Source organism: Drosophila obscura, unplaced genomic scaffold (genome assembly GCF_018151105.1).
Source record: "Drosophila obscura isolate BZ-5 IFL unplaced genomic scaffold, ASM1815110v1 contig_150, whole genome shotgun sequence".
In the NCBI taxonomy this organism is placed as follows: domain Eukaryota; kingdom Metazoa; phylum Arthropoda; class Insecta; order Diptera; family Drosophilidae; genus Drosophila; species Drosophila obscura.
Window position 1 is genome coordinate 6025637 of NW_024542736.1, and position 25053 is coordinate 6050689.

The window sequence follows — 25053 nt, forward strand, 5'->3', positions numbered from 1 at the left end:
CTTCGTGTGTGGGTGTCTTGTGTGTGGGGGTTAAACATGCACATTACATATGTATCTACATACATATATACATACATACATACATACATACATACATACATACATGCATATGAACCAACACAGGCAGAGAGGGCTCTGTGTATCTATGTATGTGTCCGTGTCGTGTCCCTTCTAATACGCTTTGAGTGGTGCAGGTTATGAACCTGCGTATTACGCATGTGTGAGTGGGCCGTATGTGTGTATCTGTGTGACTGTGTGCGTGTGACTGTGCCTGTGGATGTTTGTGTGTTAGTAGTACGCATATGCATGCCTCGTGCGAAGTAAGCGAGCTTTTAATTTTTGGCATTCCCATGCGCTACACTCCAGCCATGAGGTCCTTTTCTTAGCACACTTTTTGGGGCCCACCAGCGTATAGCCACTACATAGCGAAATAAACATAAAACCCCACCGGAAATGGGAAACTTCAACAATTTTGTGTTAAAATAAAACAAAAAGTTGACATAACTTCACATTTTGAGGTGCACTGAACCGCCAAAAGTGAGTCGCCGAGACCGAACCCAAGGCTTTTTGTGAATAAGCTGGCGGAGCTTTCGTTATCCATTGGAAACAGTGCGAAGAAATTAAGTTTGAAATTGCAGTTCAGTCTTGTCGTGGATGCAGTGCGGATCGATATCAAAACCAAGAGCAGCGGAAGGCGCTGCGGAACAAATTTCGACACACAAAATTTTTGTACCCCACAGTTGAACCAAAAAAATCTGCAGAAAATTCAAACGGAAACGCGTATCCATCACATCGAGAATACAAAAGGGAGTTACGTAAATCTAAAAAGGAATAAACTGGTGGCAAAAGTGCGTTAAACGACTGAAACACCACGGCAAAATTGTGTAAGATAAAATCAGAGTGACTCGAAAATCCGTAGCCCCCGCAAATCAAATCAATAGTCCCAATCAATACTTATAAATTATTAATTGCTGTGTGCCTGTGTTTTATTGAGAGCTGGTCGTCAGTGAAAAAGAGGCTCGTTGTGGTGGCACACGGAAAAATTTTCGCCAACAATACTCTCGACATGCAGTGAAAATTTTTTCCGATTTTTAGTATGTACATGTACGTTGACACGCTCGTGGGCGCCCCAGCAGCATCGGAGGGCAGGGGTATCCGGCGAGCTTTCGGCCCCACCACCAGCACCACCATCAACCCCACAGCCGCAGCCACAACCACCCCCATCAGCCCCATTCGCGGTCAGGCATCGGGCTGCTGCTGCTAACGGTTCTGTGACACGATACAAAAACGGCCAACGGCGGCGAAATGTGCGCGTTAGGAATCAATTTGCCAAACATTATGCAAATCAAGTGTACAAAATGCCAAAAACTCAAAGAGTTCCGCAATAAGCATCACAAAATCAGTCGAAATTAACAAATAATTCCCGTGCTAACAGTGGCAGAACAGTGGCCAGAGTAGTAACAGTGACAGAAACAGAGCAATAACAGCCGCAGCCAATCTCGCTCCACGGCCAAGCTTTCACTCTCTCCTCTCTCAATGAAAGTTGGAAGAAGCGCGGATAAAATTCCAGAGTGTAGTAATATATTGTGGACACGACACCAATACAAGGACGCGCGCAAAAGCTCCCGCTCAAGGACTGGAATACGAATACGCACAAGGCGACATTTTACGTTTTACGCGCGCAACGTGCGTATATCAACTCGAACGTGTGCACCAGTGTGCGTGTGCGTGTGAATGAAGGCGCCAAGTGCAACATATCAGCCCCAGTCCCAGTCCCAGCCCCAGCCCCAGTCCCATCTGCAATATGCACGCGCTCCAATGACAGCCAGGCACATGGACATGGACAAAGGATCAGCATCAAACTGCTGAGCTGCTGCACAGTCCGCGGCTGGAGGCGCCAGCCGCAAACAGCTCCTCCTCCCCCAGTGCTGACTTGCTGTTTAACAAGGCACGTCGCCGCCGAAGAGACCTCCTACCAGAGCGCAGCCTGCCGACTCATTGTGCCCCGCTGGTCGTGGAGTACCGACGCTCCTACCGCGTGCTGATTGTCACCGCCTTGCTGGTGAGCCTAGCGGCCAGCTTTGTGACCATCAGCGCTGGCTTCCAGCTGGACGGCTCGCAGAGCTCGTTCTACACCTTCAGGAAGTGGTACACCGGCCTGAACGGCACCCTCGAGTTGGAGTTCAAGACGGAGCAGCCCAATGGCCTGGTCCTCTACACCGATGATGGCGGCACCTATGACTTCTTCGAGCTGAAACTTGTCGAGGGAGCGCTCCGCCTGCGCTACAACCTTGGCGGCGGTGCCCAGATCATCACCGTGGGCCGCGAGCTCCACGACGGGCACTGGCACAAGGTCCAGGTGCTGCGCAACGATGACCAGACCTCGCTGATTGTCGACGGCGTGTCGCAGCAGCGCTCCACCAAGGGCAAGGAGTTCCAGTTCGGAAAGTTTGCCAGCAACTCCGACGTCTATGTGGGTGGCATGCCCAACTGGTACAGCAGCAAGCTGGCGCTGCTGGCACTGCCCAGCGTAATATTCGAGCCGCGTTTCCGCGGCGCCATCCGCAACCTGGTCTATGCCGATCAGCCTGGAGGCTCCACCAGGCGCCAAGAGATCAAGCAGCCGCGTGACATCAAGTGCGGCGATGTGCCCTGTGATCATGGCGAGCTGCCTGCACGGGAGAGGCCTCTCAGGGTGAGTCTATCAAAATCTATTGGGTGTGCGATGAACCATTTCTTGTAGGGGAAATTAATACAACTTTGTAGTCATTAATTCTATATTATGCCAAGAGTAAGGAATTTCTAGTGCCTATATTTAAGTTGTCCTTCTACTCCATGTGCGATTAGGGTGTTCGCGGCAACACAACGGATGCCTGCGAACGGAACGATCCCTGCCAGCATGGCGGCATCTGCATATCCACTGATTCCGGTCCAATTTGCGAGTGCCGAAACCTCGAGTACGATGGCCAGTATTGTGAGAAGGAGAAGGCGCCATCGGAAGCAACGTTCCGCGGTACACAGTTCCTCTCGTACGACTTGGGCCAGACGGGCGCCGAGCCCATTGTGAGTGCCCAGGATGCCATATCCTTTTACTTTCGCACACGCCAGCCGAACGGCCTGCTCTTCTACACGGGACACGGCACCGACTATCTGAATTTGGCACTGCGCGATGGCGGCGTCTCCCTGACCATGGGCCTGGCCAATGGCAAGCAGGAGATGCACATTAAGCCGTCGAAGGTGCGCTTCGATGACCACCAGTGGCACAAGGTTACCGTTCATCGTCGCATACAGGAGATCTCGTCCATAACCAGCTTCTGTCGGGTGCGTATTCGAGCAGTGTGTGCAGGGAGTGTCTCTGTGCCAGTGCCTCTCTATCCATAATGGGAATCCCCTTTGTCATGCAGCTGGTTACTGTCGTGGACGATGTCTACACGGATCACTCCCACATCGCTGGCAAGTTTACGATGCTGTCCTCCTCGCGCGTCTATGTGGGGGGAGCCGTCAATCCGAGAGCCCTGCTGGGCGCCCGTGTGCACAACAACTTTGTGGGCTGCCTGCGCAAGGTGGAGTTCTCGGCGGACACGCTCAATCTCAACCTGATTGATCTGGCCAAGAGCGGCTCCAAGCTGATCCAGGTGGCTGGCAATCTGGAGTATCAGTGTCCCAGTGGCGATCCCCAGGATCCTGTGACCTTTACGACCCGTGAATCGCATTTGGTAAGTGCAAAATCATCTTTCCCAGGAGTTCCCCTTTTATCCTTGGGCCACATCCTGATGCATGCTTCAGGTGCTGCCGCCTTGGGAGACTGGCAAGCAGAGCTCCATCAGCTTCAAGTTCCGCACCAAGGAGCCCAATGGCATCATTGTCCTGGCCACCGGCTCCAAGCAGCCGCGCGCCAAGAACGTAAGTTAATTTCTGGGGCATTCCATTTTGAGTTTTGAGTTGCATTTGAGTTGACCCCTCTACCTGCCCTGCCCACTAGCCCGTGCTGATTGCCATTGAGCTGCTCAACGGACACATCTACATCCACCTGGACCTCGGCTCGGGCGCCTCCAAGATCAGAGCCTCGCGTCGCCGCGTGGACGATGGGGACTGGCACGACCTGATTCTACGCCGGAACGGACGCGATGCCAAGGTGAGCGTGGACGGGGTCTGGAACGATTTCCGCACGCCCGGGGACGGAACCATTCTCGAGCTGGACGGGCACATGTATCTGGGTGGTGTGGGGCCGGCGTACAATAGTGTGGCCTGGCCGGCGGCCATCTGGACGGCCACCCTGCGCCAAGGATTCGTGGGCTGCTTGCGTGACCTGGTGCTGAGTGGCAAGGCAATCGATATAGCCGCCTTTGCACGCGTTCAGGATTCGGGTAAGTAGTCGCGTAGTCACGACTTGGCCTGCCACCAGATGGAGTGTCACTGATAACACTGTCCCACCACTTGGATCAGCCTCCGTCAAGCCGTCGTGCCATGTGCAGGGGAATGTGTGCACGGCCAATCCCTGTCTGAACGGTGGCACCTGTCTTGAGGGCTGGAACCGCCCCATCTGCGACTGCTCGTCGACACTCTACGGGGGACCCACATGCGGCCGGGAGCTGGCCACCGTGGCCTTCAACGGCAGCCAGCACATGACCGTCTGGCTGGGCAATGGACAGGGAACCAAGACGCAGACCGAGGAGCTAGTCATACGCTTTAAGACGTCTCGTCCGGCGGGTCTGCTGCTGCTAACCAGCGCGGAGTCCAACTCGCCGGACCGCCTGGAGATCGCTCTTGTGGCGGGTAGAATTCGTGCCAGCGTGCGGCTCAGTGATAGGGAGAAGGTGAGTCCTGACTCCACCCCCAGTGAAAGGGGCAAGAGGAGGCCCAACTCCGACACTGACACTGACTCTGTGATGGATAACTTGCAGAATCTCCTGGCTGGCCAGTCTGTGCTCAATGACAATAATTGGCACACCATCCGGTTCTCGCGCCGGGCATCGAATCTGCGGCTACAAGTCGACGGGGCTCCCCCCGTCAGGGGTATGTTATGTATGTATCAACAGCACATCTATTGCCCTACTACGTGTCGTGCCGTGTCGTTTTTTTTACCAACCAAACCAACTCTCCTGTCCTGACTGTCTCCGCCTCAGCAAAGCATATCCATCCGAGTAGTTTCCAGTTCTCAGAGTGCTCCACGCACCACAAACATCGAGGTTCAAGTTCAAAGTTTCCCACTCAACTCAACACCCCCAGCCAGAATCCAGGAAGGTGTGTGAAGGTGCTTCAGGACAGTCGAAATGATAAAACTTAAAAGAAAATCAAGAAAAACAAAAGCAGAAAAGCAGAAAAGCAGACAAAAAAAATCAATGAAAAAACGACGAAAGTGCAGTCAGCGGCGCGTTATCCACTTTTATGTTCGACTTAAAACTTTTCATTTGAGAGCTTTTCAGTTAACTACTACTACTACACACACACGTACACAGACAAAACACATATACATATACACCGAACACACAGCAAAAGAAAAATGCAGTTTAAAATCGACAAAAGAAATTAAATTAAACAAAAAGGAAAAAAAACGTATTTAGCAAAGTTTATTTCTCTATCAAAACATTCTACTTCGATACTCATTTCTCATGACACACTTTCTCGAATTTCTCGAATACCGATTTGAATTAGACAGCTCTCTCTCTCTCTCTCTATCTATCTATCTGAATCTATCTATATCTGTATCTATCTCGCTCTGTATCGCTCTGTGAACATCGTTAAGCATCTGCAATATACATAGTTTTGAAACATCATACTCGTACGACACCAAGCCAAGCCAGGTTCCACATTTACCACCACCACCACCATACACCATTCCACACATTGTACGCCTCTCTGAAAGTTTGTTTGATTCATGTCCTTCCCTCATACATACCGACTACTCTACCATTCAATTCACCAGATTATGAATTACTAACCGAACATAAGAGGAAGATGATCCTGCCCCAAAAGAAAAATATTCTACTAACTCATTCGTAATTTTTACATTTTACATATTTTTTGCTCTTTGTAAGTTACTCTCAAACCTCTTTCAAACATCTCGATGTTGTGTTTTCATTTGCGATACTTAATTACTTAATTACTTTGTTTGATTTCCAAATTAAGATTGCCAATTCCAATTACAATTACAATTCAAATTCCCCACACAGTCAAAAAATTCAAATACAAATTCGAATTTGAATTCGATAGCTATGAGTATTACTCCCAATGATGAATAAATAAGACCAAAAAACCGTTGAACAGAGAGGAGTCGCATTTCAGCGCCTCTCTTAAATAAAAAGCCTTCAGTGTTTTAAAGTTTTAAATACGATTATATTGATTGTCTTGTAAATGATTTTGTCCCACGTAATTTTATTTATATTGGGTAATTGGGTTATTTTTACTTTTACTAATGATTATTTTCCCTTTTTTTTTTGTTTCTTTCAAATTTGAAACTAAATAATTGATTTTTACAACAATTTCCTGAAATTACTTTGTATTATAATTTCATGTAAATATATATATATATACATTTATATATGTATGGACAAGAGTTTTACAAGCATTTTATCGTAATCTAAACAATGAAAATGCATTTAAATAATTGCTGTACCATAAACCACACACGTGCGGTATGTTCAAAAGTGTTTGTTTCAGACGGTCATTTATGGTAATTAGACCTCAGCGAAACGAAACGAAACCAAACCAACTCCAACAACAAATATACAATGTCAAATGCAAAGGCAAATGCAAATGCAATTTTCTAATCACAAACGTGATCTAAACGACCTTCTTGAAAAATGAAGAGAGACTAATACAGAAAAATAAAAATACAGTCCACTGCCACAGAGAAAAGAAAATGAAATGAAACGAAACCATGAGCGAACCATGCCACATGACGGGAGAAAGCCAAGCCAACGTAAATGATTCCAATGTACAATATTGTTTTTTTCCGTTTCATACTTTAGGCGAGAGAAAAAAAATCGACACGCAAGAACGCGGGGAAACATTTTTTTGCCCGAATCGCTCGATGAAAGTCACGCCACCATGCCCCGGAGAAAAGCGATTGAAAAACCGCAGAGACACCCACAGACCGATATTCTATACGGTACTTTTATTGAGTGGGAATCGGGCGGCGGCGGCGGACTTATTGAGACGAGAAAGGGCAAAGCAATGTTTAGAAGCGCCCAGGGCCGTAATTTGCACCACTTAATATGTAATTAGCTTTGTGTTAAGTAAACTCAACTCAACTATCCGCAACATCAGTCCAACAATACAATTGCAAGCCAAAAAAAAAAAAAAATACGAGCAATCGTGTGCCACGTAACAAATTAGTTTTTCCGTTGGGCCAGTGTGTTCCGAATGAGTATCGATACCGTATCGGTATTCGGCTATTGTGGGGGGGGCGATGGCAATCAGTGGCATCAAATGCTGAAGGGTCCTGTTTGCCACAGTCCGCTCCCGGCCAACACACTGCCGACACTCACACTCTCACCCTCTAGCACACCACAGAGCACAGGCACACAAAAACACACACACTGAACTCTAGAGCACAGGCACACACACCCACACACACACACACAAATGAAGCGTTTGCATGTGAGCACCGCACCTCACCTCTGAACGATAAGCCGCAAAAGCAATAATAACAGGCCAAAACTAATAACTGTAAAGGAACAATAGTTAAGCGCATGACCAGCTCACGACCTATGTATACCGTGTACCGTATATTGCATATCGTATATCGTATCGTATCGTACCGCCATCGCCATCGCCTCGTATCACTACAGCAAATCACCCCAGCAAATTCGAGTGTACCAAGCGTCCTAATTCTACTGCTACTTTCACAACCACTTCACTCTTATTTCACTCTGACCCACCCAACCACCCAACTCTCTGTCTCTCTCTTTCGCTCTGTAGCTCTGTAGCTGTCTCTTTCTCTCTTGCTATTGCCATGTCTCTGCTCTGTCTCTGTCGCTGCAGTCATTTGCATGTAAAGATGTCAATCATTCAGCGGGCCAGCGCGTCGTATGCGCAATGTGGTCGCTCGTTAAGGCTAATGCACCGTTATTAACTTAGACGTAGTCGCCGCACACACACACACACATACACATACTCGGAACACTCTTTAGGTCACAGATTAACACACACATTTACAGGAATAAAACCCAATTACTCGTACATACAAAATACATTGACAACCAAACCAAACGAAACCAACCAACCAACCAATCGATGTTTAGTTTCAATGTCGTTCAAACCAATCGCAAAAATTACTCTTTTTCTTTTACTTTTTTGGTATCATTATTTCGATCCCCCCACCCATATTCATTTCGATAATGATTGTCTTTAGCGTTAGAGCAAAACCTTTCTTGCGTTTATTTTATTTGTTTCCTTTTTGAGCAATGCACAGATGATAGTAAAAAAAAAAAAAATGAAAACAAAAATTTAAAAAAATGAAATGTCACCGCCACTGTACTCGTATTGAAAATGTATCTCACACACTCCAAAAAAAAAAGGGAAAAAAAAAATAAAAAAGATACTCGTATCTCTCTTATACTCGTACCATGCCAATGAAACCAACCAAAATGAATCCAAAAAGCGCACCAAAACTTGCATAACTAACCAACTTTAGCGAACTCTTTAATTTAATTTAACTAATACTACCACTACTACTACTACTACTCGTACTACTTTCCTTTGGTTTTGCGCTGAAGCGTCGAGAATTACCTTTGGTTTTGTCTTAATCAATATAACTAACTTATAACTAACTACTATCCGTACCAGTACATATGTATTGTAATCTGCACCCTTTATTTAGTATGTACCAAGCTGCAACAAAATCGAAAATAACAACTACCAAAAAAACCAATCAATCAATCAACTAATACTCAATTCAAATTCCAAATACATTCAGCCACTGTCGAGTGAAGACTACAAAATGCTTGAACAAAAAAAACAATCTTTTGAAAAAAAAAAACTTAGATAAATGTCTACTAAAAATCGCATACCTATATCTACTCTATATACTACTTATATACTCTACTATATACTCTTTGACTATATATGCGTATGTGCTTCTTGTCACCAACTATAATCCATATCTACCAGTACCCTAATACCCTACTACCTACTACCCAATACCCATATATACAATATCCATATCTTAATGGTACTCTGCCTAGTGAACAATTTAATACTTTAGCGCAAAGCCAAGCCTGGCTTGACCAACCCCTGGCGAGGCCCCCGAGTTTTATCCATTTCTTGTTTTTGGAAATATTCTTTGTGCAGCCGAAACGATCCTGGGACGACACAGCACCATGGAGATACGTTCCATTCATCTGGGCGGTCTCTTCCATGCCGAGGAGGAGATCCAAATGACCTCGACCATGCCGAATTTCGTGGGTCAAATGCAGGGCTTTGTGTTTAACGGACAGCGGTGAGACTCCTCCTCCTCCATCTCCTTCAGCGAAGATTCACACACTATTCTCATATTATCCAATAGTTATTTGGACATTGTGAAGAGCCTGGGACCGGAGTTGTCGGCTCTGCCGAGCGCCACCTTCAAGCTGACAGCCCGCTTTGTGAACTCGCCAGCCGGACAGCCCTACCACGCGGCCACCTTCCGCTCCAAGCACTCCTACGTGGGACTGGCCATGCTCAAGGCCTACAACAGCATCTCCATTGACTTCCGCTTCAAGACGGTGGAGCCGAACGGACTGCTCGTCTTCAACGGGGGCCGCCGCAGCGACTTCGTGGCCGTGGAGCTGGTGAATGGCCACATCCACTACACTTTCGATCTGGGCGATGGCCCGGTGACCATGAGGGACAAGTCGCGCATCCACATGAACGACAACCGCTGGCATCAGGTCAGCATTCGACGGCCTGGACCCAAGACCCACACGCTGACCGTGGATGACTCCTTTGAGATCATCACCCTGACCGGCAATAATATGCATCTGGAGCTGGCCGGCATCCTCTACATTGGTGGCGTCTTCAAGGACATGTACTCGAAGCTGCCCGCCTCCATTTCATCGCGTTCCGGCTTCGAGGGCTGCCTGTCCTCGCTGGATCTGGGCGATGCCTCGCCCTCGCTCACCAGCGATGCGGTGGTGCCGAGCTCTTTGGTGGTCAGCGGCTGCGAGGGACCCACCAAGTGCAGCCAGAACGCCTGCGCCAATCGGGGCGTGTGCGTGCAGCAGTGGAATGCCTATGCCTGCGAGTGCGACATGACCTCCTACACAGGACCCACTTGCTACGATGGTAATGCATACACACACACACACATTCCACGGAATCAATGGGACATGTATAAGATGTATTTTTACCCACAGAATCCATTGCATATGAGTTTGGCAACAACAAGGGAATGGTACAGTATACCTATCCCGAGAACGCCCAGGCAGACACCGAGGAGGACAACGTGGCGATGGGATTTATAACCACCAAGCCGGATGCAGTGCTGCTGCGCATCGAGAGTGCCACCACACAGGACTACATGGAGCTGGAGATAGTCGAGGGCAACATCTTCATGGTGTACAACATTGGCAGCGTGGATCTGCCGCTGGGCGAGATTGGCACCAAGGTCAACGACAACTCCTATCACGTGGTGCGGTTCCAGCGCAAGGGAGGCAACGCCACTCTCCAGCTCGATGACTACAATGTGCAGGCACTGACTCCGCAGAGTAAGTGGATGACTCTGCTCTTTCTAACTCTCTTGCTCACGAATACCTCTAAGACGGAGTCCCATATGTCTGTAATAATACAAATTCTTTTTCTTGTGATTCTGTTTTGATTTGCAGGCCACCATTCGACCGTTTTCAATACCATGTCCAATGTCCAAGTCGGCGGCAAGTTCAGTCGCAACGGCCGCAATCGCATCGAGCGGCCGTTCGCTGGCGTCATTGCCGGACTCTCGGTGAACAAGTTGCGCATCTTGGATTTGGCCGTTGAGCGCGATCCACATATCACCATTCGAGGAGACGTTCAATTGGTAACTGGAGTATTAGATAGAAATGATCTGCAGAGAATGCAGCAGGTTAGGGAATTTATTTGAAATTTTATTTGAATTCCTCTCAACTTTCAACTTTTCAAGTATTTTTCTCATCGTAACAAAAAACCCAAAAGTTTATTCAAAACCAAAAAAAAAAGTCTTTCTTAAAAAAAAACCCCCCAGAAAAAAAACCTACAAGTTTAATCTAACCAAAAAATTGTATTGTAATAATCCGCTTAATGTGTTGTGGAACCCCATTTCCCCAAACCGATTTGAAATGAAATGATTTGATTGCACCACAATTATATTATGCTCAACCATGCAGCACTTCCTTCCTAAGCACTCTCTACTCTACCTTAAATCGTTCATCATCTGTATATTGAAGTAGCCAAAGAGTCAAAGCAAAAGCCATCACATTGTCATCACAAATCAAATCCGGGAAATTCGGGTTCGACGCTAAGCGTTCCGACTAAAACCATTAACAACAACAACAACAAAAAGTATTAGCTTACTCAATGTACTATAATCCTAGTGTAAATGCTGCATTTGAATTGAATTTATGATTTTTGATTTAGATTTGCCTCGGGGTCGCCTTGATTTCTGTAACGCTTTTCACGCACCTACTACTAAAATCATAAATCAAATGAAATATTTATACGATTTTTCCACTAACCAGCTATGATTTTAGTTTCCTTCGATTTGTTTCAATCGCTGCACAGCATTAACCGAATAATTGTGAATATATACATACATACACACACATATATACTGTACTGATATACAAACATATGTATAAATGTATATACAAATTTGTATATATGATTTACTATGCACTAGAACTCGTCCGCACTAATGCTGCATGACTCTACACAAAGCAATTACACATCAAACACATACATAAACATATATACTCGTACTCGTATACTCGTACTTGTATACTCGCAAAAAAACCAATGAAGTCACTGAGGGTTTACCAGTGGATCAATCGGAGTGCAGATATAATACGCTATAAACTCGTTCAGGGAAAGCGGTTCATACCAGATTACTTGTAGTCATTATATTTCCGCATTTAAAAGAATCCAGTCTGAACTAAATATTCGAGCAAGATCGAAAAAGTTTACAATCCACATCTTTATGGTATGTTCCATATTATTTCTGAGTTTTACTCTCCCATTCTCTACAAAGATTTCGCATAGCTCCAAATATGCATGGAAATACTCTTCTGATTCTCATTTACAATTGATTTTGTGAGGATCTGGTATCACTACCCAAAATTGCAAAGGGTTTTACAATGCATTCGAACTTTGGTGGCTTCATACACTCACACACACACGCACATAATATATACCTAACCAAAAACACTTACATATACATACATACATACGTAATACACGTATTTCAGCACCTAACTAACTAACTAATCGAATTAACAAATCCTCATACAATAACCGCTTGGCAGCCTGGCCACCAGATCACTGAAGTAAAATTAGACTTTGAACTCTACTCGACAGACGCCGGCCAGCGGCTATCCGGGCACCATTGACGATCTAATATTCTCGGGTGCCGGGTCCGGGTGTCGCGGCGACGACGAGGACGAGTGCACGCCACCCTTTGAGTCGGGCAGCGGCGATGACCTCATCACGCCCGTGTATGTGCCACCCACCAAGCAGACAACCACCTCACAGCAGGGCGGCAATCCGAGCAGCGGCAATAATGGCAATGGGAGTGGCAGTGGCGGCAGCAACAACAACGGCACGGAACGGGCCTGCGATGACGAGGACTGCGTGCACGGCTCTGGGGATTACGGGGAGACCACGGAACAATTCACGTCGACCAGCACGGCCAGAGGCGCAGGTGAGTAATCGGGGGGCCATTGACCCGTGTTGGTGGTGGTGTCATTATGTCATTGGCATTTGGATCGTTCACAGATACACACACACAGCAACACACAGACACACACACATCATCCCAGAAATTAGCTAGCAAAACTCTTGATATATGCAGATATACCTATGTAAAATACTACTTATAGAGATCCATGTATGTATATAGAGAACGTTATAACCATGACATGACGCTGTGGGTTCTGTTGTGTTAACCAGTTGACCTATACTCGTATAATCGATTAGCTAGATACCGCTGCTTTGCTTTTAATGTTTATCGTTGTCGCTATCGTTCAATATTGCCGTTCAATAAGTACAGTCGACCCCAGAGTCTATGGCAGAAGTTAGGTTAGGTGTGTGCGCGCCTTGAACTATGCAATGCCACTGCTTGAACTGCTTACACCACCCAACCCAATCACATAGAACAGCCCCAAAACAGCTCTGAGACAAATGTAACTATATCGCCTCGCACCTCTCGCAATGCATCAACCCAACCAACAACCTCAACAACCAACAATCAACAACCAACAACCAACAATCAGCAATCAATGAACCAATCCAACTCCAATTCAGATTCAGATTCAGATCGCTCGCTCTCGCTCCCTCGTGTCATCTTCAGATCAGATAAAATCAAAAAATATATTTTCAACAATCGCCGCCTCTTCATCATCATCAATTCAGTTGTTGATGATTGTTGCCTTCTAATTTGAACTGACAATGAGTACGCCTTATGTGTCTCTTTCAGAATGTGAAATCGTCTTCATATTTCTGACTGTGATTGCGCCTTGGATACTCTGTAAATTTCCATAAAACCAAATGCAACCAACCAAGAAATTACAACCAATACAGAATGCACTTAGGCTATAAGCTTCCAACTAGACCATTGTCTAAAATGTATAACTAACTCTAGCATTACGAGAGCTAAACCACCAACAAACAACAACAACAACAACAAAATGCAACTACAACAACAAACAACCAGAACAACAACAACAACAACAACCAACCAGTACAACCAACCACACCGATCACAACAAAGCGTATGCACGCCAAAGCATTGCGAGGGGTTCGTGTTCGAGAGCTCGAGAGTTCGTATTCATCGGTAAAGTTAAGGGTTAAACGTGACACGTTAAAGGTTAATGGTTAGGACAAAGGTGTTAGCAAATCAAATCTGTATGTACTATATGTCTTGTATATAGTAGCGATAAACTGTGTAACGTAACGGAGAAGTGTGTTTTTGTGTTAATCGATCTCTTCCTGTTCTACCCCACTACCCCACCATCTGCATACTCGTATATATGTTTGTATGTATTTGTTTGACTCTCGTCTTGATTGCATAGTTCTCTAGTTATTCGAATTCCAATTTGTACATATCGGCAGTACTTACAAACATACTCGTATATATCAGGCAAGAGTTGAGCAAAGACGAAGCAAAGACGGTTAAGCCTTAAAGCCACACACCAGCGCATACATATCTCTCAATATCTAAATCTCTATCCTCTCTATCTGTGTTGAATAAACTATGAAAAGCAAACTGGGTGTTTCCAATATTTTCTGGGCGGGCACACGCAGATACATACATATGTATATGTACAAACGTATAATGCACCCACAAAACACTCTGCACCACTCGGCACCAGAAAACGCCAGACCAGACCCAACCAAATGCCAGACACAATCGAACACTTAACTCACAAAACGACTGCCTAACCACTTGCAGAGTCCAACAATGAGATGGTTACAGCCACCACCACGGGACGCAGCGATGTGACCACGGAGCAGCAGCAGCAGCAGCACGGCTCCAGCAGTGGCAGCACGCCCACCTACATAACCACCCAATCGAGTGGCGGAAGCAGCAGCAGCAGTAGCAGCAGCGGCAGCGGCAGCGGGGGAAGCAGCAGCAGTGCTCCGAGCCAGACGAGCACCACCAGCAGCGTGGGATCCACCTCCTCGACGCAACGCGCCACAAGCAGCAGCACGAGCAGCAGCACCAGCACAACCATCACGACAACGACGACAACCACGACGCAGGCCACGGCACCACCGGAGATTAGGAGCACCGTCACGGAGCGAGAGACAACGCCCTTCGATATCTACATTGCCGGCGGTGGCATGGGTGGGGCTGGCAGGAACGATCACGATCGCATGCAGCTGCCGGACGAGCATCACCCGTTGCCACCGCTTCCGCCACCATTGCCACCGCAGGATCCTCCACCGTACGGACCCTATGGCGGCACCACGTATAATACGAATGTGAACAACTACCGGCCCAAGGCCAAGGGCGGCCGCATCAACTCGATCGAGGAGGAGCGCACGGCCATGATCATCGGCATTGTGGCCGGCATACTCATAGCCGTCGTTCTGGTCATTCTCCTGGTGCTGTGGCTCAAGTCGAACGGGGATCGCGGCTACAAGACGGAGAGCGAGAAGGCAGCCGCCTACGGATCGCACAACCCGAACGCGGCGCTGCTGGGCAACACCAGCACCAATGGATCCTACCACCAACAGCGCCAGCACCATCAGGGCGGAGCCGTAGGCCAGCAGCAGCTCCATGGCCAGCAGCAAATGCACAATGGACACCAAGGCAACGGCAATGGTGGCGGCGGGGGCGGAGGAGGAGGCGGTGGCGGCATGATGTCCAGCGGCAGCGGATCTCTGGGCTACGGCAGCGATGGCAGGCCACAGATGGCTGGTCCCGTCCAGCCAAAGGCCAAAAAGCGCGACTCCAAGGACGTCAAGGAGTGGTATGTGTAAGGTAAAAGAAAACAGGAAAAACGAAAGAGGAAAGAGGAGCTAGGAATTATCGTCAAATTAGCAATAAAATGCAATTAGTGCAAAGCGAGCCGAAAGTGAAAGTCCCCCCTAAGAAAATATACCATACCCCACATGTGTACCCATAGATGCATACAACCAACCACATATACCTATATATATATATATATACACACACATATATAAATATAAATATGTATTTATTTAGCAGCCTCATAACGTTAATTAAATGCAGACTCAGTCAGAGGAGGAAGGTGGAGTGTGACAGGAGTGTACAAATGAATGGAAGGATAATAAGAGATAGATTCGGGTGGGTTAGGTCGGTTTTGTTGGCAATAATAATACATAATGTTAGCAAGCAGATATACGAACAATTAAGACGGCAGATGGACAGATACTTAATACCAAACACAAGTCAACTTTAAATTATGCCTAAGAAATTATAGCTTCAAACTCAAGACTTGCTAAAAAGATATACAGCCACAGAGCCACAACCATCAGCCAGCGTATAAGCATATATACCACACTATATATATATATATATTATATATATCACTACGTTATGATAAATTATGCCACTAGCCAATCAAGTAATTGTGTAAAATATTTCGCCACAAAAAGTACGCTACAAAACGTGTCAAGCAAACAATTCAACTGCAACAAATCTACTAGAAAAGCCACTAAACTAAACACTAAAAACAATTTAGAAGAAATTCAATATACATATGTAAAAGTAATTACAAAAATATATTTATATACATACAATACAAATACAATACATACGTATAGAGTACTTTAATTAAATGCATTAAATAATGAGATTCTGTATGGGTTATTTTCCTTTGCCTAGGGGCAGCGTGTAAAGTTACAAAATGTGGTGCTGTAGATGTGTTCCTCCCCTCCAGGATCGGTTTGGTTCGCTTCGGTTCGGATTGGAATGGAGCGGGGGGAATACATTTACAATAATGATAACGATGAATGCAAGAATTTAAGCTACAGATTGTTTGTTGAATTGAAACCGGCTTTAATTAGTTAAATTGTAAATGTGAATCGAATTCGATTAACAAAATGTTGAAAATGCAAACAAGGAGATTAGTAATAATAACAAAAAACAAAAATGTGAATCGAAATCAAAATCGATTCACCAAATGTGAAAATGCAAAATATGGAGATTAGTATTAATCGTATTAGTAATCGTACACAACAGTACAGTACACAACAAATACACGAATACTTATACCCAGTAGAAACACTCGATTTTGGTTGATGCGTGCGGCGACTTTTTCGTTTTGCGTGCAGCATTCGCGACTCGATGCGACTTTGAGTTAGTCCCAACCATTCCCAGACCCACAAATATATACTTTTTAATGTGTATATGTATTTGAGACTATATATTGCCAGCGACTTGTGTGCAATATGAACTCAGACATATCAAGTGACAAGACACCAGAACACAACACTTTCTATTTCTAACACACTTACGACACACTCTATGACACACACTTTGACACTGAAGCGAACCTACCTAGCTTTTTTACAACAACTGCTATCAGATGTGAGCGAAAGACATTACTTTACTGAACAAAAACGAACAAGCAAACAAACAAACAAACAATGAAACCGGAAAGAACAACCCAAGCAACAATTTTACAGTATTAAAAGCAGCTTTAAGCGTATTTTTCGAGGCGGCATACGTGACGTATACACAATCAGCAACAGCAGCAGCAGCCAGCACACAGACATGCTTACACCCACACAGTTACTCTCACGGACATACACACACACACACACACACAGACACAAGACAGTTAGGAGCGAAACTTCGTTTTTTGTTTTTATTTTTATTGTTTATTGGTAACTGTATCATGTATACCATAGCATACATATATACTATACTCGTAATCACATATGTATATCGTTTTGATGCTCTATATTAAACACTTATTGCCACGATATTTAAGTATGTATACCAGTTAGTGTATCATTTTGGACTCTATATACAAGACAACCTATATACACTTACTTATACACGCACACTAACACTCACACACACACTATCATTCACTCACTAGCGAAATTACATGGACATTCATATATTTCTCTCAAAAATCTTAATGTAAAGAAAAAATTACTTATACACGAACAAATATATACACACACACTTATATACATATATATTTAACAACAACAAAATACATACATACATATATACTGCATTTCAAGAAATTTTTGATATATTTTCGAGTTTTTTAAAACCCTCAAACTTGTATACAAAAAGAACGGAACGGAGTACCGAGGCGATAGAAACCAAAACCACAAGACAAATTAGCCAATCTAGCTAAAATCGACACCTAGGACAATTACAACTACAAGTAAACACACTCACACACACACACACACACATAAAACTATTATACAAGAAACATACACAAAACCAAACAAAACAAAACTATACTATTTATATATGTACATCTATACGACATGTACAATACTTGCATATGCTAAAATGTATAATTAACAAAACAAACAAAGAAAATAAAAATAAAAACTATGATTACTGTGTATTACGTACGTCCCTTCGATTCGATAATGGAAACCAAACGAGAAGCAACAGAGTTTCGATAAGGAAAAGCCATTCCCACTTAATGATATATTATATATGTATGTATATGCAACACTCTCTCCCAACCAACTTTCTCTCTATCTCCTCACAATGTTAATGCTGCACATGGAAAACTCTGCATTTAAACTACTCGTAAACCACAAAAGTTTATTCATTTCGATTCCAGAGAAAAACCAAATTCAATATGTACTTATAGATACTACGTATATAACAAATTTGCTTTGCAACACAAACCCACACATACACACCGTCTCGATAACGAAATCCGAATGAGAGTTCAAACACATATATGTATTGCGAAACTACTATACAGCAAAATTTCATACACGCCATGTAACGTTTACGTTTTCCAAATAAGATACAAATATATTAGAGAATCCACTCCCAAAAAACCCCAAATTGAATCAAGATAAACTCGTAAATGTTATGTGTATGTATGATATATATTTATGTACTTATGTATGGTAAGGGCAAGGCAAGTACAGTTAGTTGTATGGGTAACAGTAAATAGTTAATGCATGTAACTTACCAGAAATAGATCAATGGTCATTGATCATTGGAAGAGGAAGGATATGGAGGGGTGATTGCGAGATTGCAAATTGCAGAGACCGAGGTACGAATATCAGTACTAAAAATTACTTCTACTTAGGCTTAATATCATTGTTATCTAATATATACATATATAAACAGACAACAACACCCAAAAAACACCCACAAATATATATATATATATATTGCATATATATGTAATTAACAAATTGTAACGTGTATATGTATATGTAGCGGCAGTGATTGTTAAAGAAATTGCTTTGTTTTATGTTAGATTTTATAATTTACGAGAAAAACAAATACGAAATGCATACAAATACAGAATGACTGACAAAACACAGAATTATAACATTGCATATAATAAATACAATAAAATATAATTAAAAAAAAAAACTAAAGATTTATGTTTCCGTTAGAGCCGTTAAATACGAGTTTTTTAGCCCAAATATCGTATTTAAATTTTATACCTTTAATTTACAAAATTATGTAAACACCAAACTGATATCGCAGTAGATCGGCAGGACTGCGCCAATCATTGGACAGTTATCGTAGAAGAAAGCCCCAATCGGTGGTTTTCTCATAGTATTGTGGAAGACATCATCCTAAGATTAAATATGTACATATGTTTAAATGTTTTAATTTTTCGTTTCATATCAGTCAGCTTTTGTCAGTGAGCAGTTATAATTTTTTTTTATTTCATATCAGTGAGCTTTTGTCAGTGAGCAATTAGAATTTTTTGTTTCATATCAGTCAGCTTTTGTCAGCGAGCAACTAGAATTTTTCGTTTCATATCAGTCAGCTTTTGTCAGCGAGCAATTATAATTTTTCGTTTCATATCAGTCAGCTTTTGTCAGCGAGCAATTAGAATTTTCGTTTCATATCAGTCAACTTTTGTCAGCGAGCAATTAGAATTTATCGTTTCATATCAGTCAGCTTTTGTCAGCGAGCAATTCGAATTATTCGTTTCATATCAGTCAGCTTTTTTCAGCGAGCAATTATAATTTTTTCGTTTCATATCAGTCAGCTCTTGTCAGCGAGCAATTAGAATTTTTCGTTTCAGATCAGTCAGCTTTTGTCAGCGAGCAATTATAATTTTTTCGTTTCATATCAGTCAGCTCTTGTCAGCGAGCAATTAGAAATTTTCGATTCATATCAGTCAGCTTTTGTCAGCGAGCAATTAGAATTTATCGTTTCATATCAGTCAGCTTTTGTCAGCGAGCAATTATAATTTTTCGTTTCATATCAGTCAGCTTTTGTCAGCCAGCAATTAGAATTATTCGTTTCATATCAGTCAGCTTTTGTCAGCGAGCAATTCGAATTCTTTTTGTTTTATATCAGTCAGCTTTTGTCAGCGAGCATTTAAATTTTTTAGTTTTATATCAGTCAGCTATTGTCAATGAGCAATTAAAACATTTTTATTTGTTTTTTTTAAGTTTTTATTACATTTTAAGTTTTTGTTACAATTTTCTTACATCGTTACATTTTTTTTACATTTTTCATACATTTTAATATGTGTTTTCTGTCCCTAGCATTGGTAGCACTGTTCCCAGCGTTTTCCAGTACCTCGTATTGGCTGGTAGTTTTAATCGCACAGAAATATCACCTACCACATACAAAAATATCCCACAAAAAATATGACTTAAATAGATATCGATACAAATTGCACATCTCTATACTTGCGTGTGACAGAATTGGAAATTTTTAAAATTATAAAAATAATAAATTATCACTAAAAATGGCTGGTACCTCAAGCGCATCCGCAAAGCCTGAGATGATTGATCTCACCAAGCTCAGTCCGGACCAGCTGATGCAGATCAAGCAAGAGTTCGAGCAGGTAAGTCGCGCATGTGGGTGTTGCTGTGTAGCGGCGTGTGTGAGTCAGGATGGTTGGTGCGGGGGAGTGCGAGTGTGGGAGAATGGAATGCAGCACATGCTAATAAAACTCGTCTTTGCCTGTGTTTCCGCAGGAGATGGGCAACATACAGGAGTCGCTGTCGACTCTGCATGGGTGCAAAGCCAAATACGCTGGCTCCAAAGAGGCGCTGGAAACATTCCAGCCGGACTGGGAGAACCGTCAGATACTGGTGCCGCTGACGAGCAGCATGTACGTGCCCGGACGCGTGAAGGACCTCAACAACTTTGTCATAGACATCGGCACCGGCTACTACATCGAGAAGGTAACTTTAATATCCATACTACTGTCCCAGACTGGCTCTTGCAACATCTGTTTGTTTGATAGGATCTGGAGGGCTCCAAGGACTACTTCAAGCGTCGCGTCGAGTACGTGCAGGAGCAGATTGAGAAAATTGAAAAGATACACCTGCAAAAGACGCGTTTCCTGAACTCTGTGGTGGGCGTGCTGGAAATGAAGCAGGCGGCCGCCGTGAAGATGATGCAGGCCCAGCAACAGCAGCAGCAGTCCAATCAGAGCGCCTAGGCTCTGGACTGGACTGGACTGACGTGATCGGGCAACGAAGCAGAACAAAAATTAAATTATTAAACTTATAAACACGATGTGTGCATTTAATTAACATAGTTTATTAAATTGTTCCACTATTTTTTGGCCTCCTCCAATGCAATGCTCAGAACCTTTAGCTTCTGCTCGTAGGCGGACCGAAGCTCCTGCAAATGAACCATAATCAATGGAGTTGGCGTGTAACATTAATGGGGCCTGAAAACGTAACTTACCTTGAATATCTTCGACTGTGTGTCGTACTCCGCCCGCAACTTGTCGTACACACCCTTGGATATGACCAGCTTCTTTTCGGTCAGCGCACACTTGTCCTGCTCGGCCTTGATCCACAGCTGGCTCTTCTCCAGTCGCTCCTCTGTGTGCTCGCACTCTGTCGTCTTCAGCTGCAGCATGTCCTTGGTCACTTGCACCACCTCCTTTACGGACTCCACCTGCTGCTTCAGCACAGAGATCTGCTGTTCCTGCTGCTTGTTCACCTTGGTCTTCTCGAACAGCAGCGTCTTTGCCTTGAGCAGCAGCTCCTCCTGTTCTTGGCGTGACTTGGGCGCCTCTGTGCCGCCCAGCATGACGGACTGCTTGAGGGACTGCTCCAGCTGAACCACACGCCTCTTCAAGCGCTCATTCTCGAATTTCGCCTCCTTGAATGCAGAAATTCGATGCAGATTCAATCAATGGATGGGATGGATCATGTTCGATACTAACCTCAAAATCTTTTCGTAGTGCTCCGATTCTCTTGCGAGACTCCTCTAGCAACGCCTGTTTCTCGCTCTCCAATGTGAAAACCATATCGAGCAGCTCATTTTGTGGCTGCTGTTGCTGTTCCAGCTGTGGCTGTGGCTGCACTTCCTCATGCTCGTTGGCGGTGGCCAAATCTGTGTCATTATTGTTCACATCGCCATCGCCTCCAACAGCAGCAGCGCCCTCGTCAATAGTTCCTGACATTTTATTTTTATGGAAAAATATTACCCCAAAATGTACGAAAAGAAGAGGAATTTTCCTCTGACCAATGTGCGTTATGGCTGCTGCTCTGGCTATTTGATGTTTTCTTTTTCCGTATTAATAGACGGAACGAAACGAAATAGATGCATACGCTATTTATAGGATATCGACTCTCCGGCGCGGAGAACGCTCTCTCGGCAGGCGATTGCTCTCCCCCGAAAAGAATTGGAGAAACATAAACAATATTGATCTCCAGTTTAGTTGGCGCCTCAGCATATCCTGAAGTTTCATTTATTATGCCTTGCCTTGAAGCGTGAATGAGAAGGGATTACAGATTACAGATGTGCGGTGTTAATACAAATCGCAATTAGCAAAACAATTCAATTGTTATTACATGAAATGGGAAATGTGGGGGGCGACAATTGAAAGTGAGTGGCGTTGCGTGGGGTTGTGTTGTGTTTTGATTAAAATTAAATGCCTAAAAACAGTAGAAGTGTCATAAGTGCGTACGCCTTAGCCATCCAGCTCGCCGGCGGCACAGGCATCGGCATAGCTCTTGCCGCTCTTGTCCTCCGGATTCAGCTTGATCATGTCGTCAATGCGCAAAATGGTGATGGCTGCCTCAGTGGCAAACTTCAGCGATTTGATCTTCGACATGGCGGGCTCCAGGACGCCAGCCTTCTTGTTGTCCCTGACCACGCCCTCGATCAAATCCAGGCCGGTCCACTTGAGCTCAGCGTGCTCGGGCTTGGTCTGACTGGAGTTGTGGTAGGAGCGCAGCTTGGCCACCAGATCCGTGGCATCCTTGGCCGCATTCACGGACAGTGTCTTGGGAATGACCAACAGCGATTTGGCGAACTCGGCAATGGCCAGCTGCTCGCGGGAGGCAATCGATGTGGCGAAGTTCTCCAGGTAGATGGACAGAGCGGCCTCCACGCAGCCGCCGCCAGCAACAACTTTTTTGCTCTCCAGCACGCGCTTCACAACGCACAGGGCATCGTGAACAGAACGCTCCATCTCATCACAGTAGAAGTCATTGGGACCACGGAGAATGATGGAAGCGGCAGCACTAAATAAGAATTTATATTTAAATTTTATCCATCGGAGGAGATTTTCAATCTGTTGCTTACCGCGCCTTTGTGCCCTTGATCAGGATGAGCTCATCATCGCAGATACGCTCCTGTGCGATTTCGGCGGCTTCACCCACCATGGAGGCATCGAAGCTCTCCTCACCATCCATATTCGTCAGAGAGGTAAGGAAGGCGGCTCCAGTGGCCTTTGCAATGATCTTCAGATCACTCTTCTTCACGCGGCGCACAGCCATGGCTCCGGCCTCAACGAAATACTTCATGCAGAGATCATCGACGCCACCGCTGACCAGGACCACGTTGACACCAGTGCCCAGAATCATGTTGATGCGCTCCTTGGTGATGTCCAACTCACGCGCACGAATGGCCTCCAGCTTGTCGGGATCGTTGATCAGCACCTGCACACCCATCTTCATCTTGGTCTTCTGCAGCGAAAAGTCCAAGCAGGCAATCTTTGCATTGACAATCTTCTTCGGCATCTGCTGGGAGGCAATGGTGCAATTGAGTGCGTATCCAGGGATCAGCACAGATTCACGGGCCGACTTTCCGTGGGCCTTCAGCACATTGATGGCCTTGATCGAGTAGGCGGTCTGGCCCCTGGGATCTGTAATCTTGACGGAATGAGCGGCATCCACAACCATGGTGGAGAAGAAATCGGCATCAGCGCCAATAATCTTGGAGCTCATCGAGGTCTTGGCAATGTTGATCAGGGTGTCGCGACTCAACTCGTCCACGGGGGCAGTCAGATGCTCCGAGATGTACTTGCATGCCTCCTTGCAGGCAATGCGGTAGCCGGAGATGATCGAAGTGGGATGGATCTTTTGCTTGACCAACTCGTCGGCATTCTTCAGCAGTTCGGCGGCCAAAATGACCACAGATGTGGTGCCATCTCCGACCTCCTCGTCCTGCAGCTGCGCCAGCTCAACCAAAACCCTTGAGAGACACCACAATTAATCTTCATTCACATGTGTGCCTGTTGCAATCTACTTACTTGGCTGCTGGGTGCTCCACCTCGAGCAAACGCAAAATGGTGGCTCCATCGTTGGTCACCGTGACATCACCGATGTCGTCCACCAGCATTTTGTCCAGGCCAACCGGCCCCAGGGAGCTCTTCACGATGTTGGATATGGACAGAGCTGCCATGACTAAAGAAAAGAAAGAAAGGAAAATGTAGTCATAACCTCACTTTGCAATGTTTACGGGATAACTCAGTCTATCTTCATTTACAGTAAGAATTCATTGTCTGAACCATCGCTTCTCATTGGGAAGCCCTCCCACAACTTTGTTCCGGAACATTCTCGAGCCCGCCAGAGACCGCCTGACCAGAAACGTGCTTCGCCCCACCGGCAGACATACAGACGCGACTCTGCAGCTGTTGTTAATAGCAAATGTTTCTTACCATTCTGTGTGCGCACCGGCGCTCCAGACTGCCGCGTGCCCGCAATGGATAAAGGACTTGCCATGGTCGACATTTTGCTGTGTGTTTTTTATGACTTTTAATAGAAAAAACGAAATAAATTAAATTGCAACCGCACGCTGGTGATGAACTGAGAACCGCCTGACTCACTTTTAGAGCTGGCAAAACCTCGATAGTATCGATGTTTTTCCACTGTGGAAGTATCGAAATTTTCAATTTATAATATTTATTTTACATTTTATTTAAATGAATTGAATGTGTAAAATATAATTCAAATCTCCACTCCATCAGTTGTTTCCCCTCCAATCATTAT

The 25053-nt window shown here is 44.8% G+C and overlaps 4 protein-coding genes across 4 annotated transcripts; 2 read left to right on the forward strand and 2 right to left on the reverse strand.

Moving 5' to 3' along the window:
• The first annotated feature begins 302 nt into the window (after positions 1-302).
• On the forward strand, positions 303-17820 carry LOC111067642 (neurexin-1). Its single transcript, XM_022356890.2, has 14 exons — positions 303-320; positions 1826-2695; positions 2848-3321; positions 3405-3716; positions 3787-3903; positions 3983-4367; positions 4447-4817; positions 4905-5016; positions 9295-9442; positions 9509-10266; positions 10338-10688; positions 10806-11041; positions 12508-12850; positions 14600-17820. The coding sequence occupies exons 1-14, from the start codon at positions 303-305 to the stop codon at positions 15631-15633; spliced, it is 5529 nt and encodes a 1842-aa protein (XP_022212582.2). The 3' UTR covers positions 15634-17820.
• A 2656-nt stretch (positions 17821-20476) lies between these two features.
• On the forward strand, positions 20477-21402 carry LOC111069439 (probable prefoldin subunit 5). Its single transcript, XM_022359513.2, has 3 exons — positions 20477-20657; positions 20791-21000; positions 21063-21402. The coding sequence occupies exons 1-3, from the start codon at positions 20559-20561 to the stop codon at positions 21258-21260; spliced, it is 507 nt and encodes a 168-aa protein (XP_022215205.1). The 5' UTR covers positions 20477-20558; the 3' UTR covers positions 21261-21402.
• LOC111069429 (zinc finger protein 853) lies at positions 21334-22338 on the reverse strand. Its single transcript, XM_022359500.2, has 3 exons — positions 21999-22338; positions 21512-21934; positions 21334-21445 (listed from the first exon to the last, which is right to left on the reverse strand). The coding sequence occupies exons 1-3, from the start codon at positions 22236-22238 to the stop codon at positions 21377-21379; spliced, it is 732 nt and encodes a 243-aa protein (XP_022215192.2). The 5' UTR covers positions 22239-22338; the 3' UTR covers positions 21334-21376.
• A 148-nt stretch (positions 22339-22486) lies between these two features.
• On the reverse strand, positions 22487-24889 carry LOC111069420 (T-complex protein 1 subunit alpha). Its single transcript, XM_022359489.2, has 4 exons — positions 24723-24889; positions 24315-24468; positions 23366-24256; positions 22487-23304 (listed from the first exon to the last, which is right to left on the reverse strand). The coding sequence occupies exons 1-4, from the start codon at positions 24793-24795 to the stop codon at positions 22749-22751; spliced, it is 1674 nt and encodes a 557-aa protein (XP_022215181.1). The 5' UTR covers positions 24796-24889; the 3' UTR covers positions 22487-22748.
• Between the last annotated feature and the right edge of the window lie 164 nt (positions 24890-25053).